Source organism: Melanerpes formicivorus, unplaced genomic scaffold (genome assembly GCF_026170545.1).
Source record: "Melanerpes formicivorus ecotype bairdi unplaced genomic scaffold, bMelFor1.0.p_v2 SCAF_47, whole genome shotgun sequence".
Taxonomy (NCBI): Eukaryota; Metazoa; Chordata; class Aves; order Piciformes; family Picidae; genus Melanerpes; species Melanerpes formicivorus.
Genome location: NW_027142399.1, coordinates 1,510,373 through 1,537,881, shown reverse-complemented (window position 1 = coordinate 1,537,881; position 27,509 = coordinate 1,510,373). Strand labels below are relative to the sequence as shown.

Below are 27,509 nucleotides of genomic sequence, written 5' to 3'. Positions count from 1 at the left end.
ACAGGCTGGAGTTGGCATTTCACAGGCTACAGAATGCACTGGGAAAGAAATGGATTTTTCCTGGTGCTTCTGTGCACTCTGTCCACAACTGGGTGCTTGGGAAAGGGAGAACAGGAGGCAAAGTATGAGGGGAGAGAGAGAGAGGGCAAACACTGCTCGATATTAATCCTTCCAGCACAGTTGCAGCTATAAATGTCAGTGTGAAATAGGCTTAGAAGAAGAAAAAAAAGAAGACCCAGAGCACTTGGGGAGTAGAGACAGACATTTCTTTAACAAAACACTGCTTGAGCAAGGCCAAACTGGCTGTGTGAGAGGAAGCCCAGGTGGGCTGGTGTCTGAGATAAAAAGCACGAGCTGCCACCACCATACCTGGCACTGACTGTGGGTTCTGCCTGCGTTAGCAGCCAGACTCGCACTGCCACTGGAAGGGACGTGAAACACGGGGGCTGAGCTGGGCTCCTGAAGAGGAACAACAATTAGGCAGCCTTGGGAAGCAAATTGCAGGGCCTGCCAGCCCGGAGGAGGCAGCCGCCTCCTCGCTGCGGATGCTGACAGGGCTCAGCTCGGTGCTAATGGTGATGAATGGAGCCTGACGTCAGCCCCCAGCCAGGGCAGCCAGGAGCCCGCCAAAGCCTCCCACGCTGTGGGGTACCAGCCCTGCTCCAGTCCTACAGTGATTCACCACCTCCTGTCAGGCTACAGAAACGCACCACAGGCAGAAAGGCCAACTGGCAGAAGGCTTTGGGCTGCCTTTGTGTCAAAGAAGCCTGAAGGACAGCTCTGGGACCACAATGCAAGATGCCTCCCAGGGGCAGGAGTCCTTGCCTTGGACAGCAACAGCTCTGGGACTACAATGTGAGATGCCTCCCAGGGGCAGGAGTCCTTGCCTTGGACAGCAACAGCTCTGGGACCACACTGTGAGATGCCTCCCAGGAGCAGGAGTCCTTGCCTTGGACAGCAACAGCTCTGGGACCACAACACTGAGATTCCTTCCAGGAGCAGGAGTCCTTGTCTTGGACAGCAACAGCTCTGGGACCACAGTGAGATTCCTTCCAGGAGCAGGAGTCCTTGTCTTGGACAGCAACAGCTCTGGGACCACAGTGAGATTCCTTCCAGGAGCAGGAGTCCTTGCCTTGAACAGCAACACCTCTAGGACCACAACACTGAGATTCCTTCCAGGAGCAGGAGTCCTTGCCTTGGACAGCAACAGCTCTGGGACCACAACACTGAGATGCCTCCCAGGAGCAGGAGCATCCTTGAACAGCACCTTGGGTGCTGTATTGCCTGGCTGCACATGAGTGTCACGCTAGTGCTGCCCACAGAGCACTGACAGCCTGGCCAAGGTCAGGGGAGGTGACTCCTTCCAGAGTCCCTGTGCTTACAGAGCCTTCTCTGAGAAGGGCAGTGAGGCTGGAGAAGGGCCCAGAGCACAAGTCCTGCCAGGAGTGGCTCAGGGAGCTGGGGTTGTTCAGTCTGGAGTAAAACAGGCTGAGGGGAGACCTCATTGCTCTCTACAACTCCCTGAAGGAGCTTGGAGTGAGGAGGGAAACAGCCTCTTCTCCCTTGTGGCAAGCTACAGGACTAGAGGAGATGGTTACAAGCTGTGCCAGGGGAGGTTCAGGCTGGATATTAGGAAATATTTCTTCACTGAAAAGGTTTTCAAACCCTGGAATGGTCTGCCCAGGGCAGTGCTGGAGTCACCACCCCTGGAGGTATTTAAAAGGCATAAGGACCTGGTGCTTAGGGACATAGTTTGGGGGTGACCTTGCAATGCTGAGTCAAAGGTTGGACTAGATGATCTTGAAGGTCTCTTCCAACCAAAGATATTCTGTGATCATGATTCTAGAAAGCTGAACTCATTGTTCACCCTTCAGGACCCACCTGATTGCCAGCTGTTACCCCCCCCTGCAGACCCATCAGCATCAGCACTGCAGCTTGCCCCACTGGAAAGCCATCTGGATGCAGTGCTGAGCATTGGGCTGGACACAGAGGTTGGAGTGGAGGATCTCCAAGGGGGCCTCTGCTATTCCATGCAACTCTGCAAACCAAGCAGCAGCAGCCATGGCACAGCAGTGTGGCTGCAGCACTGCCAGGTCACCCTCTCTGCCTCTGCAGATCTGTCCCACAGCACTGCAGGGAGAGCTCAGCTGCCGGATCAATGTCCTGAGTGCTGCTGCTCCAGCTGCCCATCTGAGCTGGCAGGAGCTATTTTGGGTTGTGTGGCTCAGATGCAGAGACTTGGGTTTAAAGGCAGGGCAGGAGAAGGGTCACTCAAAACTGGTGGTTGGGGTTTTTTTTAAGGCCAGGAATGAATTCTGCCATATGAAAAGTGACAGCCCTGGAAGCCTGGAGGCTGCAGCCCTCCATTGAGGCCAGGGTCAGGAACACGAAGACCAACCTCCAGTGCAGATGTCAGCCTCAAGTCTGCTTTCGCCTTTCTTCACTGGCCTGTCTCTAGGAGTCAGAGGAAGAAGTCTCTTGCCAGGTGTTCACTGTGCCCGTGGCAAAAGCCAGTTAAGGTGAAGCACCAGCAATGGGGACCAGTGGCAAGACCCAACCAGCTCACCCCACCCCCTTGCCTGTGAAGCTGACAAAATCAGCAGTGTGATGCAAACCTCTCTGCCCATACTCAGGCTGTGTTTGCTCAACAGCCCACGCTCCCTCACTTCCCCGCTCCCCCTCGCCCCCCACCCTCTCAAGCCCCTCCACGTCTCACTTGCCAGCAGGATGGAGTGCAAACAGACTCCCCCTCCCTCCCTTCACCCACACACAGCTTTTCTCACTGAACACCAACACCCACTGCCAAGTGGAGAGCAGGACTCTGCCAGTTTGTAAATACCTTCTCCCTCCTTTCCCCTTCCTGCCAATCCCCATCTTTGGAGTAGCTGAAGGGGGAGAGCCTACAATTGTTAAGCACCACCTGGTCACCTGCCAAGAAGCTGGGGAAAAACACCACCCCAAAGCTTAAAAGTTCTTGATGTGGTTGGTGCTGAGGTCAGACCCTTTCCATGAGCTGGACAGCTTCACCTCCCTCCTTTTACAAAGAACTGTGATCACCACTGGTCCCAGATTCAAACCACTGACACAGACACCAGAGGTTTAGCATTATTCCACAACTTCCCATTCCCCAAATGAGCCTGGGCAGAAGGGGGAAGCAGGAGCTTGTTGTCCCCAGTCCCCCCTTCCTTACTCTGTGTACCCTAAGGTGCCTGCTACAGCAGCAGCAACCTCATCCAGAAGGGGAAAGCAGGAGCTTGCTGTCCCCAGTCAACCCTTCCTTACTCTGTGCACCCTAAGGTGCCTGCTACAGCAGCAGCAACCTCATCCAGAAGGGGAAAGCAAGAGCACCCCAGTCACCCCTTCCTTACTCTGTGTAACCTAAGGTGCCTACTACAGCAGCAGCAACCTCACCCAGAAGGGGAAAGCAGGAGCTTGCTGTTCCCAGTCACCCCTTCCTTACTCTGTGTACCCTAAGGTGCCTACTACAGCAGCAGCAACCTCATCCAGAAGGGGAAAGCAGGAGCTTGCTGTTCCCAGTCGACCCTTCCTTACTCTGTGCACCCTAAGGTGCCTACTACAGCAGCAGCAACTTCATCCAGAAGGGGAAAGCAGGAGCTTGCTGTCCCCAGTCAACCCTTCCTTACTCTGTGCACCCTAAGCTGCCTGCTACAGCAGCAGCAACCTCATCCAAAGACACTTGCCCTGGGGAACTCTCATGGATCTGCTGTGCTCCCATCCCAAATGTGCTGTGCTATTTAAACAGTGTCAAAGGAAGCCTGGGCAGCTGATGCAGGCTGCACCAAACACACAGCTACCCTGCACAAGGTGTGCTCCTGCCAGGGCTGCTCTGTCCTTCCCATCCCTAGCACCCTGCCACAGGAGAGGTCTTCTGCAGAGGGGCCCAACCCCATCCCCCAGCCAGCCAGGGCACTGATGCCAGCCGCAGCAGAGGGAGGTTTCTGGGAGGTCTTTCAGCGAAACCGCAGCATGGGATTCCTGCCAACAAAGCTTCCTGGCAAAATCAAACCTCACCACCTCCTGGTAGCTCAGCTTTACTCTCTGGGGGCATTCCCGAGGTGGGTAAATGCAGGAAGTGCTGCTGAGGGATGCCTCAGACACCAGCCCATCTCCTCAGGGAGGAGCACGGGAGCCAGGCACCGGTGGCTTGCTGGGAGCTGATGCACAGGCACTGAGCACAGCGACCACGGCACAACGCTACCGAGACAGCAGCTGCAGGAGGGGCAGAACAAGGAGAAGGCTGTCACAGGGCTCTGGAAATACATTTGTTGGCTTGTAGCAGAGGAGCAATTTCATTTCAGCTCGAGGATGTGCTGGTGAGAGAGAGAGAAAGGGAAGACCAGATAGCCTTTGGGGAGCCAGACAGTGTACTGCAGCGGGAAGGAGCAAGATGTAATTCTTCCAAGTCCTATTGTCCCCTAAGGCTTCAGTGCCACACAAGCAAGGAGATGGGAAGATTTGCTGTTCCCCTTGTTTGCTTGTTACAGATGGCACATGTGTGTGGTGTCAGCCGAACTGCTGGAGGCTGCAGTCTGTGCCAGAGGCAGCCAGGCTGGCAGGGGGAACCTGCCTTGGCTGGAGAGCAGCTTTCCCCCCTTGGTCACTCAAGGAGCGAGCCTGGTGTTCAGCCTCCCTGCCCCATATGCCCAGAGGGACCAATTAGCTCAGTCTTTTCTGCATGTGTGGCATCTATCACTAAAGAAAGGGCTCACACAGAATGGTTTTGTTTGGAAGAGACCTTTAAGATCCTCAAGTCCAACCCAGGCACAACCATTAACCCAGTACTGCAAGTCACCACTAAACCATGTCCCTTAGCACCACATCTGCACAGCTTTGAAAGCCCTCTAGGGAAGGAGAATCCACCACTGCAAGTCACCACTAAACCATGTCCCTCAGCACCACATCTGCATGGCTTTGAAAGCCCTCTAGGGAAGGGGAATCCACCACTGCCATGGGCAGCCTGCTCCAGGACTTGACAACCCTTTGGGGAAGCATTTATTCCTCATGTCCAACTTAAACCTCCCCTTGCACAACTTGAAGCTATTTCCTTGCTCCTTGGGAGGAGAGACTAACCCCCACCTCACTCTAACATCCTTTCAGGGAGCTGTAGAGAGCCAGAAGGTCTCTCCTCAGCCTCCTTTTCCCCAGACTGAACAACCCCTGGTCTGGAGCTGTCCTCCAGACCTTCCAAGTGATTTTTCCCAAGCCAAATGACAAAGCACACAGCTCTCCTGATCAGACAAGTCAAACTGCTGACCTAGACACAGGAGTCTCACAGCTCTTCCACTAAGCCCTCCCCAACCACCCTGGTCCCCCTCTTCCTTAGCTCTTCATGAGTTCTGTGAGCAGATTGATAGGATATGCAGAGGTGAATTTGGGTCAGCAGCAAATTTATGTTTACCCAGCATCCTTCTCAATCAGATCACCCTGCACAATTAGCTGTAACAGAGTTTTCAGCACTGAAGAATCAATCAATAGCTGGTCAATTTGGAAGCAATAAAATGAAACACTTTCCCCACATAACCTATAGCTGCCCTGAGGAGGTTCAGTGCCACAGTGGGGATTACAGGGAGGGGGGGAGGAATCACAGAGCACTGGCAAGACCTTGCATGGAGAATTTGCTGACCTTCTAGTTTTGCACACCAAGTGGAACCTTGTTTTCTGACAGCTGGCCATAGAATTGTTAGGGTTGGAAGGGACCTCAAGGATCAGCCAGTTCCAACCCCTCTGCCATGGGCAGGGACACCTCACACTACAGCAGGTTGCTCACAGCCACATCCAGCCTGGCTGCAAACACCTCCAGGCATGAGGCTTCCACCACCTCCCTGGGCAACCTGTGCCAGGCTCTCACCACCCTCATGGGGAAGGATTTCTTCCCAACCTCCAATCTGAATCTCCCCATTTCTAGTTTTGCTCCATTCCCCCCAGACCTATCCCTCCCTGACACCCTCAAAAGTCCCTCCCCAGCTTTCTTGTAGCCTCCTTCAGATACTGGAATGTCACAATTAGGTCTCCTGGGAGCCTTCTCTTCTCCAGGCTGAACAGCCCCAGCTCCCTCAGCCTGTCCTCAGGGTCAAGGAGGAATCATTTCCTTACAGTAACACAGCACTGCACAAAGAGGTAGGTGCAGAGCTTTTATGCTGAGAAGGATTTGGAAAGTTTTGATCCTGGTGACAGGTTTGGGTCCCAGCTGATGCCTGATCTGTGCTGAAGGCTCTGTGGTGAAAGGTGCTCAAGGGATAAATATGTGTGCCCAACACAGGATCTGCTGGCTCTTCTGCTTTGAGTGGTCCTGAAGTGGGATAGGGGATGAACAAGGGGCTGCAACTGGGGACAAATCCCTTGGGGGTGACTATTGAGGCAGGAGAATGCCAGCAAGCAGTACCCCAAGCAGCCCAGAGCAAACCCAATAGCATGCACACAGCCAGCTCTGCCCTGGCTGACCTGATCCAAAGTGTCAGCCCCTGGGACTGATCAAAAGCTGGCTGAAGCCATTATAGAAAATCTAAAGGACTTAGGAAGAACAAAACAAAGAAAGCTTCTTCTATTCCCCCATTTCTGATTCACCCTCAAACAGGCTTTGCCAGCTCTGCCCTGCTTAAGCAGAAGTAAAAATCCTCCCAAATAAGGCTCAGGCTGCAGAGGAAACAAATGGTTTCTATGTGAAGATGCAGTTAAAACACTTATCACTACAGAAAAAAAGCTAACCCTCTAGAAGCTCCTATTCAATGGAGAGGCACTGCCAGGGTCAGCAGGCCAAGAATTTGATGGCTGTGCCTTTCCTTTGTTTGCACAGATCACACACTGCTCTCTATGCCTTCCCTCTCAGCCCCCCAAAGCAGCGTTGCAGCGTTGTAATTGTGTCTGTCTGCATATACATTACACAGAGAGAGGTCTCAGAACCATGCCAATAGCTCAGAGCATTTGCAAACAGCCCTGCAGAAGGCTCTTTAGAAGAAGCAGACGGAGGTGGGATCTCAGCTGGTGCTGAGAGCTTTCATTCTGCCAGGGAAGAGCGATTCACAAGACAGGGTGCTAGCTCAGGAGGGCTCTCCAGTCCACACTGTGGCCTCTCCCTGACCCTCAGCAGGTCTTTTGGACCTAGAGTTGTCCCAGCTGACTTCAGGTGCTCAAGTTTGGTTGCAAAGGACCTTAAAGAACATCTAGTTCCAACCTCTCCACCATGAGCAAGGGCACCTTCCACTTAGACCAGGTTGCTCAAAGCCTCATCCAGCCAGGGGGCATCCACAGCCTCCCTGGGCAGCCTGTTCCAGGGTCTCACCACTCTCACTGGAAAGAATTTCTTTCTAATCTCCCCTCTTCCAGCTTCAGTCCATTTCCTCTCATCCTGTCACTCCCAGCCCTTTTCAAAAGTCCCTCCCCAGCTTTCTTGTAGCCCTTCAGGTACTGGGAGGCTGCTCTAAGCTCTCCCTGGAGCCTTCCCTTCTCCAGGCTCAACAGCCCCAACTCTTGCAGCCTGTCCCCACAGGTGAGGTTCTCCAGCCCACTGATCATCTTCATAGCCTCCTCTGGTTCCGCTCCAACAGCTCCATCTCCTTCTTGTGCTGGGGGAACCAGAGAGTAGAAAGGGACAATCACCTCCCTTGTCCTGCTCCTGCAGCCACGAGGAAAGCTGTGGCAGGAGCCTCAGACCCCTGCCTGGTTGGATTCTGCTCCTCATTCCTCTGCTTTGCAGGAGGATGTGCCACTGCTGTGAGGAGAATGGTGGGATGCTCAGGGGCTCCCCTCATGCAGTGGTGTGGATTATCACCCACACACCTCTCTGCAGGCTTGCTGCCAGCTGAGAAGCTGTTGCTGGGCTCTCACAGGTGCTCCGGCAATAACAAGGCAGGGCAGAAAACAGAGGGTGAGGAAACATGGCTTAAATAACATCAATCTTCATGTTAGCTTTGGCTAAGCCTATTTTACTAAGGATCTCAGGGCATTTCATGAACTGTATTTAAGCTTCAGGATCCCTGGGGAAGGACTGCCTTTAGCTGCAGAGGCAAAGAAAGAGCAGGGAGGGGGGGTCCAGGCTGCCTGAGCACACAACACAGGCAGAAGTGCTGTCAAACCCAGCGAAAGCATTCAGCTTTCAGACTGGCTGCTGTGCAGCACCAGGGTGAAGCAGAGCCACACAACAAAAAGCCCTGGATCCACACACTCCAAGGAAGCAAAAAAACCATGTTCCTCTTCAAAAACTTCTCAAAGTCAAGGGGCTGAAAAGAAGCTGCCAAAACTTCCCCGGGGTAGAAGTGTGCCTCCTGCTTCCCCTCCCAAGCATTGTGCTTTTGAAAGCTTCCTTCAGCTCCTCCCAAGCCCTGTGCCAGAACCTGCTCATTTGCCTGTTTCAAATGATCATTAATTTTTCCACTGGGAAAAAGAAATAATCCACTCAGCCTCGAGCTCTTTAAGCAGGGATGCTGGAGTCCAAGCCTCTCTTTCCAACAAAGCAAGCCCCCCTGAGAGCCCCTGAGGTCCTGACTCCTGCTCTGCACGCTGTCACAGGGGTGAAACAAATCCATTTGCCCCTGGGGGAGCACATTAAATGGAGATCTCCTGGCCCAAGTCTCACAAATGGACTGAAACCCCTCATCCATCCTTATAATCCTGGAGCACTTAGCAGAGCGCGAGGGCTTTTCATTGCCAAGTCCCACTAGGGCAGAGTTAAAAGGGAGCAGCTAATTCACTTACCCGAGCAATCAGCTCCCCCACCATCCCTGTCCACGTGCCATTGGCCTCAGGGACTCCATAGACACCGTCCCCAACGAGGTGAATCTTGTAGTTGAAGCGCAGGATCTCTGCCAGCTCCTTCAGCATGTCCACGCAGAAGCCCTCGTAGCGGTCATTGCCTTCCAGCTCCTGATGGTTCCACTTCAGCATCAAGTAAGGGTTTTCCTGCATTGAAACTGGGCAGCTGTCATTCCCATCTTAGCCGAGGTGTCACAGAGTCATGGACTGCAGCAGCCTCAAAGGGCAGCTTGTCCACCCCCCCCTGCAGGCAGCAGGGAGGCCTCCAGCTAGGTCAGGCTGCCCAGGGCCACAGCAAGGCTGATCTTGAATGCCTCCAGGGATGGGCTCTTAACAATGTCCCTGGGCAACCTCTTCCAGTGTTTCACTGCTCTCATTGTGAACAACTTCCTCCTGATGTCCCTGAGTCTCCCCTGCTCCAGTTTCAAATCATTGCCCCCCATTAGTTGTCAGGAGGTGTCAGGTATTAGGTAATAGGTTGGACCTGATGATCTCTGAGGTCTTTCCCAACCTGGTTGACTCTATGATTTAATCACCACAAACCCACCAGCAGGGCACTGAGCACAGGACAGAGAGGTCAGTGGGCTCCCTGGCAACACCAGGATGGCAGAGACCATTGAATCATTAAGGTTGGAAGAGACCTCTAAGGTCAACAAGTCCAAGCATCAGCCCAGGTTAAGTCTCTGATAGAATCATTGAATCATTAATGTTGGAAGAGACCTCCAAGATCATCAAGCTCAGGTTAAGTCTCTGACAGAATCATTGAATCATTAGGGTTGGAAAAGACCTCTAAGATTATCAAGCTCAACCATCAGCCCAGGTTAAGTCTCTGATAGAATCATTAAGGTTGGAAGAGACCTCCAAGATCAAGCTCAACCATCAGCCCAGGTTAAGTCTCTGATAGAATCATTAAGGTTGGAAGAGACCTCCAAGATCAAGCTCAACCATCAGCCCAGGTTAAGTCTCTGACAGAATCAGAGATAGAATCAAACTCTTCCAGGGATGGGAGCTCCACAACCCCCATGGGCAGCCTCTTCCAATCCCTGGTCACTCTTTCAGTCAAGAAGTTTCTCTTCACCCCCAGTCTGAACCTTCCCTGGTGCAATTTGAGGCCAATTCCTCACATCCTCTGACTTGCCACTAGGAAGAAGAGACCACCCCCCACCTAGCTGCAACCCAATCAGGGAATTGTAGGGAGCCAGAAGGTCTCACCTCAGCCTCCTTTTCTCCACACTAAACACTCCCAGGTCCCTCAGCTGCTGTTCCAGTAGCCTCATGGTAGAGAAGTCATAGAAATCCTGGCCTGGTTTGGGTTAGAAGGGACCTGAACAACCAGGGGCACCCAGTTCAGTCTCTCCCATCCCAACTAATCCCTCTCAAGCAGGATATAAAAGTTGTCCTCATCTTGACCAATTTCAGTGATTCTGTGGGTAGAAGGGACACAACTGTCCCCTCAACTTAGCAGCTGTACTCCAAACAAGGACATCATCCAGAGATTAATGTAAAATGGCAACTTCGCCCCAGCCCAGCCCTCTCCCCAGCTGCTTCTGAATTCATCAAATATCATTTCCATATGAAACATCAACTTGAGTTTAATTACACTGTCATGAATTGTCCTCAGTGCTGTAATTAGAGATTTGCCAGTCTGTTCTTTATGGAATCAGCCTGCAGTGCTGCATGCTGGGGGCCAAGGGGGGTAAGGAAGAGGGAGTAATATCCTGGCTGATTGATGTCTCTCAGCGCTGGGCTGGCAAAGAGCTAATGGGAGCTGTAGGTGACCCTCTCACTTACCAGGATGGTGGTGACAATCAGAGTGGTGTTGAACAGACTGTCTGATATGTTGGAGGAGAAGATCCTGTTGTCCATGCTGAGTCCTTCAGAGACATGCCAGTGGCCAATCTGGGGAGACAAACAACACAATAAAGGAGTTTGCAGGGCAAATTACCCTCCCCACTTGCCATATGGCTCTGGTGACTGACAACTGTCAAGCTGGCCCTGCAAGAGGTGTTTCTCAATGCTCCATTGCCTTTCTAATGCACCCCCACAATAGGCCAGCAGAGAGATGAACCTGCTGGTGGCACAGCCCCTGCTGTGTGCCAACGCCAAAAACCTGCCCCTGCTCATGGCTGGCACTGCTGGCTCAATTCTACACCCACTGGTGGCACTGGGCTCTTCACACAGGCACCCTGTGCCACAGGCACAGCCCAGAAGAACTTCAGGGAGTCCTGAAGTCTCATCAGTTCACAGTGAGGAGGCAAGGCTCCTTCCTCCAACTCCTGCACTGCTTTATGGTGTCTCCAACAAAAGTTTCACCAGCCTGGAAGCAAGCAAAACCTCCCAGAGTGAACATCACTGCCAGTAGCCAGAGGCTGGGACACTGAGACCCCCCTGGGGGAAAGCTCCACAGCATCACAACCCTCACTGCAGCAGTACTGGCCTGGGGCAGACACCTTCCAGCCCTGACCAGCAGTTCCACCTTGGTGGCAGGTGGCAAAACGAAGCCAGGTTCTCGGAGGTGCTGTGCCGTGACTCATCTCCTCTCTCTGCTCTGATGGATGCCAGCCACTATGATTAAATGTCTCCAAACTCATTGATTCACCCCCCAGCAGCTCCATGGACAGCCTAATTCACCCAGCCAAGCATCAGTGCCACTGCAGCAAACCTAATTCCCACTACTGGTGGCGGGGGGCAGTCCTCCAGCTCTTGGGGGGACATCGTGACTCAGCTGCCATGCAAACACAACCAGCCGCTGCCTTCAGCCAGGGGGAGGAATATTCAACACAATCTAATTTTAACTTCAAGAGCCTAATCTCCCTCCCTCCGAGCTCTGGGCAGGGAGTTCAGCACCTCCAGCAGCTCAGTTCAGAGCATGCAAATCAGGCTCTCACTCTCTCATGCTCCCGGAGAAAAAGCCTCTGGTTGTTTTCGTGGTGGCTGAGGGGAGGCCAGCTCATCTCTGAGGTCCCTTCTCTCTCCTTCTCCTTCCACTCTCTACCCCCATCAGGTCCCAGCCCCTCTGCATGCTGGGTTGCTGGCCACAGCCTAAGTCCTCTGACACCACTGAAAGAAGCCCTCAGAAGGTGACCCTAAGGTGCAGGAGTGTCTTCACAGCTCCTCCCCAGCCATGGTGACAGAAGAAAGCTGTTCCCTGTTCCCTCACACTGCCATGAGCTGTCTTGGGCACTGATGGTCTGAGGCAGGTTATCCTCTTGCTGTGCCACACTTGTCAGGGTGGTAGAAACAAATTGATTTCCATCAAACAGTAATCTCACTGTGTTCAGGGAGGTGAGGGGAGATGCAGAGCTAGGGGCCAGGTGGGTGCACCCCTGCAAACGAATGGGAGCAGGCTGATTTACACCACCCCAGGACTGACTCTTTGCACTTAGCATCTTCTCTTGGCAGTGCTTTGCCTCTGGTGTGACTGATGGCTCCAGGACTTCAGAGTCACTTCCCAGCTCATGCATCTGAACCAAACACAACCTGAAACTGCAGCCAGGCTGTTATGCTGTCAGCAGGCTGAATTGCTCTGGACATTGAGGGAAGGGTCAAGTCCTTTCTTCTCCCGGCTCTCAGTGCAAATCCAGCCCAAGAAGCTGACAAAAGTGGCCACCTGCAAGGAGTCCTGAATCCATTTTCCTCATCTCTAGGCACAAGGAGCAGTGGGAAGTGCAAACAGAACAGCTTACACTCTGTGGCTCTGCAGAAGCAAAGCAGGCAGTCATCAAATCAGTCAGTCATTAAGTCAGTCAAAGCAGGGGACAGTCATGTGCATGTTTGGTCTCCTCCCCAGCTCAAGCTGAGGCACAGGGATGCAGCAGCATAGGCAGAGCTAGCTAAGTGTCCCGGGGGGAGGTTTGTTTACCCTGCAGGTAACACAACAGAGATTATTCCTCAGAGCTGTCAGCCCAGCCCCTTCACCAACATTAATGAGGCTCTGCTAAAAGGACCTGTCATGGCAAGGACCTCTGAATGCATTGGAAGCATGAACTCTTGGAGACTTCCCTGGGGGAGAGGCACTGGGCTGTCATTAGCCTCACCTGGCAGTTGGAGGGATGGAGGCACAGTGATGGAGTCTCAGAGCAGACTAGGAACAGATCTTGGGCATCCTGCTCTCTTGACTGCTTGTTGAGGCTTAACTGCCCTCAAGCTTGCAGCATCACAGCAACTCCACTGTGCAGGACTCATCTCTGGGAGCAACAGTCCCAAACTGGCAGATTCACCATGGGGGGGGGAGCCCTTGAAGCACAGCTTTACCTGCTCTGGGCAGACTCTGCCTTGGCAGGATGGGACAGAGATATCCCACTGTATTCCCCAGCTCCTCACAAAGGTGCTTACACCCCTTGCTGTGATTGCTGAGCACCAGCCCCTCTGCTGCAATTGCCTCTCTGAGCAAGTGATCAGTCATAAACGCTGCCTAATTCTTTTTTTTTCTCCCAGATTTCACGAGCAGAGATTAGTGACAGATTAACTTTAATTTTAACAGCCCTCTCTGCTCTCAAATTTGTCCCTCCCCTGCTGGCATACTGAGACTAATTGACTGCCTCCTCCTCTGGCAGCGCAGTGGGTTTGACCTTGCATTTAACACAGCACCAAAGCCAAACACTCCCCGTGTGCTGAGGTACTCCTACCCCATCCTGGCTCCCTCCAGCTCCCCACTGCTCCTCTCAGACGCACTAAAACCGATAAAGGCACTAATTGACTCCTCACACTGTTTGCTGTTTCTGAAGTGTAATGTATCAGAGGATGCCTGGGACGGCTGGACCTCTCCCTCTCCTGCAAGATGGATGTCAAGGTGATTTTAATCATCCCTATCTACATATAAAGAGCCTCTGCAAACCAGAAAACACATCAATCTGCCAAATGGGTTAGGAAACAATCAAAGGGGCTCCACGCAGGCATGGACAAGATGATCCTTTTGTTAAGGCTCTGGCCCAGGACTTCAGAGATTTTTAGGGCCTGGGATTTTTTAGTAGCAGATATGATTGGTCTGTATAAATACACCAGGTGGAGGAGGTCTACAGCAAAGAGGTAGAACAGCTTTGGAAGCTAAAATGATAGCGTTGGCACAAAAATAAATAGACACAAACCAGCCAGGAATAAACAGGCTGAAAATTAGAAGTGGCTTTCTAATGGTCAGAGGAGCTCATGTGATGGAATCACTGCCCCACAAGGCCAACAAGGGCAACACAACCACCTGGCTGCAAGCTGGACCTCAATCCCTTTGTGAGAGGCACTATACCACCTGGTGACAGGTAACAGCCCATGGCCTGGGTGGAGAAAGTTCTCTCCATGTCCTCAGGCTGCCTGGGTCCACTGCAGATCCCCACAGCATCATCCCTGCACCCCTCAGTGCCTCCCTGAGCTCAAGCCCTCTGCCCCCCCTGCAAGGAGAGCCAGCCCCATGATGCCTGCAGTGCCAGCAGGTGTCTCAATGCAGGAGGAAAAGACACCATGCCAGGAGGAGATACAATTTAGTAGCTGCTGGTACATAGTGCTTTCATTGGCCCAAACAGGAGGGAATAAAACAAAGGAAGGAAAGCTCTCAGAGCACCCTGCACAGGTCTGCCAGACCCATGGCAAGGCAAGCAGGCAAAAGCTTCCTCTACAGAAGTTAGCATGTGATACAGAGTGCCTACTCTTAAAAGCTGTACAACCACAACCTGCTCCTGGAGCCAGGCAGCAACCCCCCTGATCCCCTTCCTCCCCAGACACCCCCTTCACACAGCATGATGGACACCTGGCACAGCCCAGGCAGGACCTGATGAGCACATGCTGAGTTAGCCAGGTCCTGGGAGGTGAAAGGCATTCAGATGTTGGCAGGATCTGTCCCTGAACTCTTGCTGGGGGTAACAGCTAAAGAGGAGCAAGCCCCACCGAGACTGATTAGCCACTGCTAAGTTAAAAAGGTTTGATGGAGTAGGGATTGCAGAGGGTCTCTGAGCTATTGGCTGCTAATTCATCTGTATCTCATCAACATACCAATTAGACACCCCAGCACTTCCTCTGCTCTCTCTCAGGACACCAGCAGAGCCTTTAGCTAAGCAGCTGCACCTAGGACTGGAAAAGACCAAGGGGTCACAGACAGAGCTGGGGACAGTGCACCCATGGCAGGACTCCAGCCCCACCAGCAGCTTCCCCTGCCTCTCCTCTGCACATTTGCCTTCACTGAGGTCCCTCTGCATTGCCTTCTCCTGTTAAGCTGCCAAACCTCTGCTCTGGCTTCAGTGATCACACTGAGACTGTGTGATCACTGTGAGGGTGTGCTGCAATGGGGCAAAGAAAGGTAAAGAAGAAACCACCAACAACAAAAAGCTGACATGTACAAACTCAGTCCCTGTCAGACCTGTGGATCACCACCATGTGAATGAGCCTGTGAACAGAGAGCAGCTCTCATATGGCTGGGGAAGAATTTCCACTAGTTGAGCTAAGTGAGGATAGGATAGGATAGGATAGGATAGGATAGGATGGGATAGGATGGGATAGGATGGGATAGGATGGGATAGGATGGGATAGGATGGGATAGGATGGGATAGGATGGGATAGGATAGACTGGAAGAGACCTTCAAGATCATTGAGTCCAACCTATCCTCCAACACCACCTAATCAACTAAACCATGGCACCAAGCACCCCATCAAGTCTCCTCCTAAACACCTCCAATGATGGGGACTCCACCTCCCTGGGCAGCACATTCCAATGGGCAATCACTCTGTCTGTGTAGAATTTCTTCCTCACCTCCAGCCTAAACCTCCCCTGGCACAGCTTGAGACTGTGTCCTCTTGTTCTGGTGCTGGTTGCCTGGGAGAAGAGACCAAGCCCCTCCTGGCTACAACCTCCCTTCAGGTAGTTGTAGAGAGCAAGAAGGTCTCCCCTGAGCCTCCTCTTCTCCAGGCTAAGCAACCCCAGCTCCCTCAGCCTCTCCTCATAGGGCTTGTGTTCCAAACCCCTCACCAACTTGGTTGCCCTTCTCTGGACACGTTCCAGCAAGTCCAGCAAGAGGAAAAGCCACCTGGGGTGTGTTACATAAAGGTATTCAAAACTGGGTGTCCAAGAGCCCTGCCCCTCCTTGCCCCAAAGCAGCAGCTTGTTAGAAGCCCTAAGTGGCTCTCATTTGTTTGCTGGCTGGGCTGGCTTCAAAATTTGGTGAATTCTCTATCAGAGCTGATGAGCTGGAAGTCCCTGTGGCTTTGATAGATGAAGGGGAAGAGAAAAAGAGAGAGGGGGAAAGAGAAAGAGTAATGTGCAGAGAGCATGGGCTTGATTAAAAGTAAGGAGGAAAGAGAAGTGTTTTAAACAAGAGCCTGAGCAAATCAGTTAATGTGACCCTTGGGAACAAGGCTGGCTCCAGGATGTGAATCTCTGTTCCTTGCCCCATCCTCTCATGGTGGCTTTAATTAAATGCTTGTTAATTATTTATTTAGTAATTCTTGCTGCAAGAAGCCAGGCTGATGGGAAGACAGTAACCACAAAGGTGGGTGTTTAAAAGTAGCTTTCTCCTTCCCTGTGCAGTGACTGAGAGAGGGGCAGGCAGCCCTGTGCAGGACCCTGCCCTGGGTTTACCACTCTGTCCAGGGATGCCCTTCCCAGCTGGGCACAGCATGAAACAGTCTTGCAGCCTCTGAAGGGCTATAATATCCCCCCCCAGGCATTGCTATCAGTCAGGCAAGACCCCTGAGAAGGGGAGAGCAGATGCTGGGAAGGCTGTCACAGGCATGCAGAGCAGAATTATGAAGACTAAGTCCTCCCCGATGGGTTTCTGACAGAAGGGAGCTTGCAGCCACCACAGGGCTCTCAGCAGGCAGCTGCACACACCACGGGACTGTCCCCATCCTTCCATCCTTGTTATTGTGACTGGAAGTGATTTATCACCACTGTGCTCCAATGGGAAATTAGAGAAGCTTAGTCCCAGGCAGCTTTCCTGGGTACCTCTGCAGTGCGAAGCTGCTGATTTACCAAACTTCTGCCACAGGTCAGAAAAGATTTTCTCCTGTCAGGCCAAGTGTGTGGAGCAGAGCTGAGACTTTCATCTCAGGGCAGATTAGGCTGCAGGCAGAGCTGTCTGTGGAGCTTTGGGAGAAGCACTGCTCCAGGAGGACCTGTGCATTTCATGTGAGCTCCCTGCCACGTTTCAACAGAGCAAACACATAGCTGTCAGAGTGAGGTTTACAGCTGCTGCTTCCTTTGCTCCAGCTGAATGCATGCACTTATTAATGCAGATGGGCTTGGGTCTGTCACTTCAGCTCAGAGTGTGATGGGCCTGGGAAATGATTAAAAGGGCATTGGTGCTATGAGAGAGCTTAATGTGGGGAAAATGCTGTCCTGATCCCTTGCTCACTCAGCCAAAGGCAATGTTCAAAGCTGAGCTGTCACTTGACAGGTAAGGACTGGCAGTCAACACCCTTGCCAAAGCTAAAATTCACTGCTGCCAGACCAGGAGAGATTTCCTAATGCCAAAAATGCTCTGTTGGTGTGGAGTAAGACACAACAGCTTTTGTTCTCTGCCAGCATGTAGGAGCAGTGGCAATCTCTGAGAAAAGGGCAGGTGTGGAGCTGCCAGCAGGGAAACAAGAGAGATGAAAACCCTCTTTCTGGGACTTCCATTTGTTTTCCTGGATAAAGTTTGGATTTACCTGTAAAACCCAAATTCCTTGAGCTTGTCAGGTAATCTCACCACTTGGAGAGTGGCCCCACATCATCATCCTTAACATGAAGATGAAGCCAGAAAAAGATCCCTTGGACAGAAAGGGAGTAACAAGCAAGAAGAGGAGTTAGGACTGAGGGAATCTTCAAGCACTGAGCTAAAACCAGCTGAAGTTAACCAAACCCACTACAGAGGAAGACACACCGGAAACCAAGAGGAGAATAGAATAGAATAGAATAGGCCAGGCCAGGCCAGGCCAGAAAAGACCTTTGAGCTCATCCAGTCCAACCTCTCACCCAACACCATCTAATCAACTAAACCATGGCACCAAGTGCCCCATCCAGTCTCTTCCTAAACACCTCCAGTGATGGTGACTCCACCACCTCCCTGGGCAGCACATTCCAATGGCCAATCTCTCTTTCTGGGAAGAATTTCTTCCTAACATCCAGCCTAAACCTCCCCTGGTGCAGCTTGAGACTGTGTCCTCTTGTTCTAGTGCTGGTTGCCTGGGAGAAGAGACCAACCCCCACCTGGCTACAACCTCCCTTCAGGGAGTTGTAGACAGCAATAAGTTCTTCCCTGAGCCTCCTCTTCTCCAGGCTAAACAACCCCAGCTCCCTCAGCCTCTCCTCACAGGGCTGTGCTCCAGACCCCTCCCCAGCTTTCTTGCCCTTCTCTGGACATGTTCCAGCATCTTAACATCTTTCTTAAACCGAGGAGCCCAGAACTGGACATAGGACTCAAGGTGTGGTCTAACCAGTGTTGAGCACAGGGCACAATGACTTCCCTGCTCCTGCTGGCTGCACTATTCCTGATGCAGGCCAGGATGCCATTGGCCTTCTTGGCCACCTGGGCACACAGCTGGCTCATGTTCAGCCTACTATCACCCAGTACCCCCAGGTCCCTTTCTGCCTTGACTTCCTCCCAGTCACCATGCTGGGGAGAGAGCTCCTGATGAAGGCTTGTCCCCTTTGCTCTCTGTTGCAGGAGCAGTTGTTTAGAAGGGTTCATGGAGCTCTTTTTTTTGGCCTATTTTATGGATAACTCTCCCATTTGTCCTCATGCAAGTGATTTTGGGTCTCTAGAAGCTGAAGAGCTGGAGCAGCACAGCTGCTCTTACCTGCCGGAAGCCGCTGCGGGTGTGCTGCAGGATCTTCAGGGCGTAGTTGGACCTCTGCCCTTTGCTGTTAAATTCAATGTGGCCGGTGAGACCTTCCAATTCTACCTGTCCAAGAGAGAATGAGTTACAGCGCCCATCAAGGTGCCTTACCCCACCACCCACAGCACAGATGGGGCTGGCAGCCACTTGCCCCGTGCACTACCCACCCAGCAGCTCCAGCAAGGCAATCTGGCTCCCTCAATGCTAATTAGGATAGGATAGGATAGGGAATGGGAATGGAATAGAATAGGAATGGAAATGGAATAGAATAGGAATGGAAATGGAATAGAATAGGAAAGGAATAGGAATGGAAGGAAATGGAATAGGAAAGGAATAGGAATGGAAGGAAATGGAATAGGAAAGGAATAGGAATGGAAGGAAATAGGAATGGAATGGAACAGGAATGGAATGGAATGGAACAGGAATGGAATGGAATGGAACAGAATTAACCAGTTTGGAAAAGACCTTTAAGATCATCGAGTCCAACCTATCACCCAACACCATCTAATCAACTAAACCATGGCACCAAGCACCCCATCCAGGCTCTTCCTAAACACCTCCAGTGATGGGGACTCCACCACCTCCCTGGGCAGCACATCCCAATGACTAATTCCTCTTTCTGGGAAGAATTTCTTCCTAACATCCAGCCTAAACCTCCCCTGGTGCAGCTTGATACTGTGTCCTCTTGTTCTGTTGGTGGTTACCTGGGAGAAGAGACCAACACCCAGCTGGCTACATCCTCCCTTCAGGTAGTTGTAGAGAGCAAGAAGGTCTGCCCTGAGCCTCCTCTTCTCCAGGCTAAGCAACCCCAGCTCCCTCAGCCTCTCCTCACAGGGCTGTGCTCCAAACCACTCCCCAGCTTTGTTGCCCTTCTCTGGACGCCTTCCAGCAACTCAACATTGCTGGACAGAAGAGAAATGTGGAGGAGAGCAGGAGAATCATCAGTGCCCAGTGCAGGGATCCCTGGATTTCTTTGCTCTGTTTTAGAACAACCATCTCCACAGCCCCTCACCTCCTCACAGATTGCAGCTGGTTGGAAGGAAAACCTCAAAGCTCATCTTGCCCAACCACCCTGCATTCAGCAGGGTCAACTGTAACTATATCAGGCTGCCCAGGGCCACATCAAATCCTCCCTCCACCCCAAGGCTCTTGGCTGTGCCACACTGAACCACTGGCTGGGGATTCCTCCACGAACCATTTTGTGCTGTTTTTAAGACAAGAGCTTCTTGCAGAGGAGCCAGGATGAGTGTCTGGCCTCCCTCTGCACCTTAACCACTGCTCACTTGCTGCTGGAGCACCTCTTCAGTAGTGAGGGCAAGCTACTGAGCATCCTAATAGCAGAGCCAAGAGAAACTCAGGGAATTTCTTGTCTTTGACTAAGGGCGAGCTAGGAGGAGGCTTGACACACATGAAGCAAAGTGGTCAAGTTCAGCTGAACCTTCCTTTAGGGGGAAAGAGTCAGTTGCCCCCCAGACATACTCAGAAAAGAGGTTCCTTCTGCACAGCCAAGCTGAGCTCTCATGATACACATTGACAAACTCCAATTAGATCACAAAGCTGAGATTTCAGGGTCTGCTCTCATGGCAGAACCAGGTTTGATCAGTTCCAGCAACCACACTCTTGGGCTCAAAGCAGCCCAAACCCCTTCCATAGAGAAACTCACTTCTTTCCTCTGAGCTCCCAGCAATTGTACAGCGTGACCTTACATCACTCCAACCAGAGCTCAAATCACTTAGAAACATTCATACTTAACAAAAAAAAAACATTAAAAACTCATTGAATTCCAGTTTTTCTGCAGCAAAGCCTGAAAAAAAAAACAAAAGAAAGAAAGAAAGAAAGGAGTTTCTCATTGTTCCAAGGCCAGTGACAAACCAGCCCTCAGATCTCCTCTCTTTTCACTCCCAGGGCTGCCTTCAAACAGGCCAACACTCTGTGCTTGAGAGCTGTGCCAGCACACACACACACGCACATCTTTTGCTCCAGGCACTAGCTCCTAACACACCAGCAAACTTCAGTCCCTTCTCACCATTCTCAGGTAGTTCATCAGGCTGGTGCCATGCTGCCAGATCTGGGCAGACCCACAGGACAGGGGCTTCACCCCAATCTCCTGGCTGCGGTTCAGCTCCTGCACGGCAGTCACCACAGCGTACACGGCATCGAACAGCAGGGCAGAAGAGAGCTGTGGGGAAAGGAGGAAGAACATTGAGATGGGAAGACAAAAACTGAGCTTCCCACTGCACCTTCAGGACCCTGCAGCAAGCAGCAGAGTGCATTATTCACAACTTCAGCCAGGGTCAGAGATCCTTGGCCTTTTCTGTGCAGACAACAAGCCCTGCTTGCCTACTGTGCTGCTCCATCAGCACCCTGCCCCCCATCTGCACCCACCCAAGGGTAGGGAGACAGAAGTATTGGCAGCCCTGATCTGCTGTGCCTGGGTAGGCTTCACTGGTGCAAGTGCAATCCCCTTGCCAGCCCTATTTCCACTGCCTTTCTGTTGTGTTTCTCCTATTCTTGCTTGCTTCCTTCCTTCCTTACCCCTTATGTCTCTGCTTGCTCGCTCCACAGAGCTTCTCCCATCACTCCCATCATTCTATCTTTATTCATCCCTCCTCCTTTCTTGTTATTTTCTGTCTCAGTTTCCTAAAGTAATGAGCCCTTTCTAACCAAGCTCTGAGGTTTTGGTGCTTTGGTGACCTCCTGGACAGGAGGACAGCTCCTGAGAGCATCAGGTTTGTGAAGTTCTTAAAATAGGCATCTGGGCAAAATAAAGATCCTGTGCCTGGGGCCACAGAAGGAAAGATGACTCTGCCTCTTCAGCCTTCATTAGGCACCAGACTCCTTCTTTGACCAGTGCTTTGAAATGAGGCTTTGCTAGGTCTGCTTCCTGAGAAACTGAGACCTGGCTTTCAGACACTGGTCCCCTGCTACAACCTCCAGTTTCCTGCTGGCTGTTACCTGCTCTGTGGTGGCACTGCAGAAGCAATGTGCAGAATCACAGAGCTCATCCCCTCTGCTTCTCATCTTTGCCTATTTTTTTCTCCTTTCCCCCCTCTCTTTCTTCTTTTGCCTTTAATCAGATTGTTTTGCTCATCTAGCCTCACAAACCATCTTTTGCACCCCATGCACAGCCATGTTGGTGCTTTTGATCTACATAACAATCAGCCATTTGCTCTCTCCTGTTCACTGTTGTGACTAAGATTTCACTTTTAATTACTGTCACCTCCTGACTTTGCTGGAATTAAACCACTGCAGTTCCTTTCTATCAAGGCTGCATCTTCCTCGTGGCTACATCTTCCTCATTGCTACTTCTGAGATCATCCTCCTACCATCCCAGATCACAGCACTGGGTTCAGTCTCTAGCCTGGAGCTCCTTTCCCACATCTTACCCTGTCTGTGATGTTCAGCAGTGTCTGCCTCCTCTATTCTCCCCAAAGCCTGATTAGATTTAGTCACTTCTGCCAGTGGCCCTTCAGGGACAGTCTTGCCCAGCTCAATCAGACCAACAAAGCTTCAGCTTCTGCTGGGTTACTAATTTGATGAGGGTGAGCCAGACCTAACCCTGCTTGATGTACTCAGATCAGTGGCAAGACCTCCTTGACCACAACGGCCCAGGACTGGGGAGTTAGCAAGCAGAACAAAATCTTACCATGTGCAAGCTGGCAGAAGTCACAAGGCACGATTCCAGCCTAGTGCTAGCCCCAAAACCAGCTCTAATGGCACCTGTAACCCCTCACTTTTCCAGCCCCAGCACAGACTCTTGCTGACTGTGCCACATTCCTCCTCTAGGCACCAGTTTAATCAGTTTTTACACAATAGCATCTGGGGACTCTGCAGTGAACACTAAGCAACCTGAGTGGCATCTCTCAGTCTTCACAGAATCATCACAGAGCCATAGAACATCTTGAATTGGAAAGGATCTCAAAGCTCATCTACTTCCAACTCCTTCCACCAGACCAGGCTGCACAAAGCCTCACCCAGCCTGGTCTTCAACAGGGTTGAGGTGTCCACAACTTCTTTGGGCCACCCATTCCAAGGTCTCACCACCCTCATAGTAAAGATCCTCTTCCTAATGTTTGACCTAAACCTTCCCTGCTCCTTTCAGACCGTTGCACCCTTACCCTATCACCTCATGCCCTTATAAAAGTCCCTCTGCAGCTCTTGTGCCTTGCCTCTGAGCTGTTTGCCCCTTTGCTCAGGTATGCTGAGAAGTTCCTGCTGATAATCAGGATTGACTGATGGCAGAGCTGTGAAATTTTATTACAGCTATTTAGCAGGAGACAAACTGTAACACCAGAGCCAGCTGAGAATACGCAGGAGGCCCTGGTGGCAGCGTGGGAACAGAAGCTGGGTATCCTGTTTCCTATCCTGCCTCAGCTATGAGATCCCACAGGTCCCTTTGCAACAGCAGCAATCCTCTCTCCTGCATTTCTTCTGTTCAGGGACAAGCCTGCTTAGGCTTTCTCCCCATCTGACCCAAACATTCCTCTCCCAGGAAGCGTTTTCTAGAGCTCTTAAAGGAGCAGGTATAGCCTTCTCCACAGCTTTCTTCTTTTACCTTCAGTATGAATTCTTTTCCTCACAGGGCCTCTCCAGCCTGCCCCATCCTCAGCCCCTGCTCCACGAAGCTCTTTAGTGCATGCTTCATTTTTACCTGGGGCTCAAATCCCATTCAGGTTACAGGATGCCACACAATTAACAATTGCTTCCCTTCATCAGGAGCCATATTAACACCCCTTGGCCAAACAAAACTATTACAAGAGCAAACACAAGCCCTGTCAACCCAGAGTTCAACATCCCACACCAGCTCAGATGATTGGCCCAGCATTTTTAATTGTCTCCTGTTGGGTTTTCATTTCCATTTTCCCTGAGCAGTTAATGATCTCTTATTAGCTGGTGAGCAAGAGACTTGTAGATCTTAGTGAAGCATTTGACATTATTGATTGGAATATTTTACTCCCTAAGCCTTGAACAATTTGTTAGGATTTCAGGCAGATTTTCAGAGCAATTTAGGGGTTGGGGGAAAGGGTTGTGAAATGCAGGAGCAGGTAGGGAATGAGAAGGCTAGGGAGGGACTTCTTAGGATATCAGGCAGTGATAGGACTAGGGGGAATGGAATGAAGCTGGAGAGATTCAGACTGGACATGAGGAAGAAGTTCTTCACCATGAGAGTGGTGAAGCCCTGGAATGGGTTGTCCAGGGAGGTGGTTGAGGCCCCATCCCTGGAGGTGTTTAAGACCAGGCTGGATGAGGCTCTGGCCATGCCCATGGCAGGGGGCTTGGAACTAGATGATCCTTGTGGTCCCTTCCAACCCTGACTGATTCAATGATTCTATCCTTCCCATGCCCTCAGCATACCTCCTTCCCTTTGCAGAGGAAGCCATAACCAGCAGAGGAGACAGAGCTGGAGGCAGCACCCTTTTCGCTCCCTCGAGGCAGATTGAGCAAGGGGGGTCTGGCACTGCTCTCCTGCACCTTGCCTTGAATTTCTTCATCTCACCCATGCAATCTCTCACTGTGTTTATGTTCTCGTTCTAAACCACAGTTTTGTCACTCTGTCACAAGAAGCCAATTTCCCTGTTAACAAATTGATTCTCTCCCTTTGTGTGCATCATCTGATTTGTGCAGATCCCTGTTGTTTTCCCACCGCCCCTGCAACGGAACAGCCTGCATGAGAAAGACTTAGAATCATAGAAGTGTCAGGGTTGGGAGGGACCTCAAGGATCAGCCAGTTCTGACCATGGCCAGGGACACCTCACACTGCAGCAGGTTGCTCACAGCCACATCCAGCCTGGCTGCAAACACCTCCAGGCAGGAGGCTTCCACCACCTCCCTGGGCAACCTGTGCCAGGCTCTCACCACCCTCATGGGGAAGAACTTCTTCCTGACAGCCAATCTCAATCTCCCCATTTCTAGTTTTGTTCCATTCCCCCCAGTCCTATCACTCCCTGACACCCTCAGAAGTCCCTCCCCAGCTTTCTTGTAGCCCCCTACAGATACTGGAAGGTCACAACTAGGTCTGCTGGGAGCCTTCTCTTCTCCAGACTCCACAAGCCCAGCTCTCTTAGACTGTCCTCAGAGCAGAGCAGCTCCAGCCCTCTGCTCATCCTCATGGCCCTTCTGTGGACACTTTCCAGCACCCCCCACCACCCTCATGGTGAAGAACTCCCTCCTAGCATCTAATCTGATTCTGACTTGGTGAGCTCAGCAGTGGATCCCCACTGCAAGTTCCTTGGGCTCTCTCCATTAAGCCTAAATCCTGACAAGGAAAGTTGCTAATGAACTTTGCCACTTGCTGGCTGCCTCATGAGAAGAAGGCTCCAGAAAAGGGGCAGCTGGTGGGCTGGGCAGCTGGGCTCACTGCTCCATCTCCCTCAGCATGCTGGTCAGCTGCGTGGGGAGAGGCTGTAGCCAGGATCTAAGGTGGTGCTGCAGGGTACAGCTGTGCCCCAAAGCCCTGGGTACAACTCACCAGCTAGAAAGGGTCAGGAAGGAGACCTCCAGCCCTTGTGCACAGGCAAGACCGTCCCTGTTAGTGTCTTCAAGATAACTAACACCATCAGATGTCATAGTATCATAGTATCAGTCAGGGTTGGAAGGGACCACAAGGATCAGCTAGTTCCAACCCCCCTGCCATGGGCAGGGACACCTGAGACTAGATCAGCCTGGCCAGAGCCTCATCCAGCCTGGGCTTAAACACCTCCAGGGCTGGGGCCTCAACCACCTCCCTGCACAACCCATTCCAGGGCTTCACCACTCTCATGGGGAAGAACTTCCTCCTCACCTCCAGCCTGAATCTCCTCACCTCCAGCTTCATTCCATTCCCCCAAGTCCTATCACTATCTGACACCCTAAAAAGTCCCTCCCCAGCCTTCTTGTAGCCCCCTTCAGATACTGAAAGGCCACAATTAGGTCATTAGCCTTCTCTTCTCCAGACTGAACAGCCCCAACTCCTTCAGTCTGTCCTCACAGGAGAGGTGCTCCAGCCCTCTGCTCATCCTTGTGGCACTTCTCTGGACATACTCCAGCACCTCCACATCCCTCTTGTAGTAGGGGCTCCAGAACTGGATGCAGTACTCCAGGTGGGGTGTGCCTCAGCAGCGGGGATGGAGCCTGAGCTCCACCCAGGTCCACCTCAGCTCCTTGCACACCTTCCTCCCAACACCAGATCTGTCCCTTGAGGAACTAACAGCAGGTGAGGTGTGGCTGAGTGGAGGATCCTGCTTTATCTTGTATTTCTGGAAGCCTCCCACGTGAAGGCCATGTTTAAAGGTGAGCTGATCTCCAGGGAAACATGAACAGGTTTGGCTAGTCTGGGCTTGGCCATATGGTTTGGGTCTTTTTTTTCCCCCCTTGTCTTCCTAACCCATTATCAGCTGTATCTTTGCCCCCAAACATAACACAGGGAATGAAAACCATTAAAATCCTGTGAAACAGACATTACAATCTGGATTTTATTCAATGACATAAACACTTAATTACAAACATCTGTTTTAGGCTAAATTCTAATTACCTAATCTAGCCATCTGTAATTTGAATGATTTTCTCTGATTTCCTTTCTTTGCAATGTGATTAATGAGAATAGCATTAGAAGCAAGCAGCTCCCTCCTCTTTCTTCAGACACTTCCTCAGCTCTAGCAAGAAAGCCCTGGGATCTTGCAGCTCACAGGAAACCTCCCTCCTGTCACTTCCAGCTCTTGAGCTTCCTTTTCTCTTTTCAGTATGAGCTATCCCACGAGATAGCTGCTTCCCTGGACTAAAAGGGAAGGTTTTACACAAACAGATGCTCTCTGGGAGAGGAGATCTGCCAGACTGCCACTGACAGAGATGGTGCAGGGCAAAGTGGCCCTGGCTTTCCATTTCAGACACAGGAAAGCAAACACATGCCCTGCCTGAGAATATTTCACTTCACTTCATCAGCCAGGGCAAGGTCCTTTTCCCATCATCTGGGACATGGCATACTGATAATGGGAGGCTGGCTGTGAACACAGAGTGAACCTTCTCATCATCAGAAAGCAACAGTCTTTTGACCAAGACTCTTCACTTCTCTTTCATGCCTCAATTTCCCCTTTGTACACCCCCTGAGCAGCTGACCACCACCTAGCAGGAGGGGAGCTACATAGAACAGCCAAGAGCAGCCACGTGGTGGGTGCTTGGGAAATCATTGCAGGCCTTGGGCAGGTCCACTGAGGACAGCTGGAATGGTTTAGATGAGGGTGATGCAGCATGGCCAAACCCCCTCCCTCCAGGCATGTCCTCCCTGGCCTGGGAGGCAGCCTGCTGTATGGCTGATTAGACTTTATGAATGAATGAAAGGAGCATCCAGCTGGCTTAATATTACATTGATGGGTGATTTAGGCTCAGGCTTGCAAACCAAACAGCTCCATACAGCTCTGAACTCCTTCACTCCTTCAAGAAAAAAAACCCTGCAATGAGACATCCTCTTGCATCCTCCCATCTACACATTTTGCTGCTTGTTCAAGGCAGCACAGGGTGAGAAGTGCAATGAGATCAGTTATTTCCCCATCACACCTGCTGCACTCCTATTCCTACTGTCTGCTCTTTCTACTATTAGGGGGAAATTTATTTTTAATGCCTCCAAACAGCCTCTCCAGCTGTCATCCAAATAGGAAGCTTCTTAGTAGTGATCCTACAGAGATTTAGCAGGGCACAAAGCAAGCTCGCTGCAACTGCCTCTGCACGAGAGGGCTGGGAAGAGGGAGAGAGCAGGATGGTCCCAGGCAGCTACTAACCATGGCCAGAGCTCCATGTCCAGCCAATAGCTTGTGGACATAAAGGAGGAAAGCTCCTTACCTTGCCTGCTTGAGATCACCTTGTAGTGATAATAAGGAGTGCACAGCTGCCTCAGCTTGTCAAGGGGACTCTGAGTTCATTAAAAATGATGTAAAGGGTTTCGCTGGTGGCATTCTCTCTTTCTGCCCTCC

General features: G+C 51.6%; 1 protein-coding gene across 1 annotated transcript in view; it reads right to left on the bottom strand.

Moving 5' to 3' along the window:
• Positions 1-27,509, bottom strand: part of GRIK4 (glutamate ionotropic receptor kainate type subunit 4) — a gene marked incomplete at its 5' end in the record, with an annotated part of 94,921 nt that overhangs the window by 28,120 nt on the left and 39,292 nt on the right. Inside the window, 4 exons of the mRNA XM_068159896.1 lie at positions 8,713-8,916; positions 10,561-10,668; positions 18,529-18,633; positions 20,594-20,746. Of these exons, the coding sequence (XP_068015997.1) occupies positions 8,713-8,916; positions 10,561-10,668; positions 18,529-18,633; positions 20,594-20,746 (570 nt within the window). The remainder of the gene's footprint in view (positions 1-8,712; positions 8,917-10,560; positions 10,669-18,528; positions 18,634-20,593; positions 20,747-27,509) is intronic.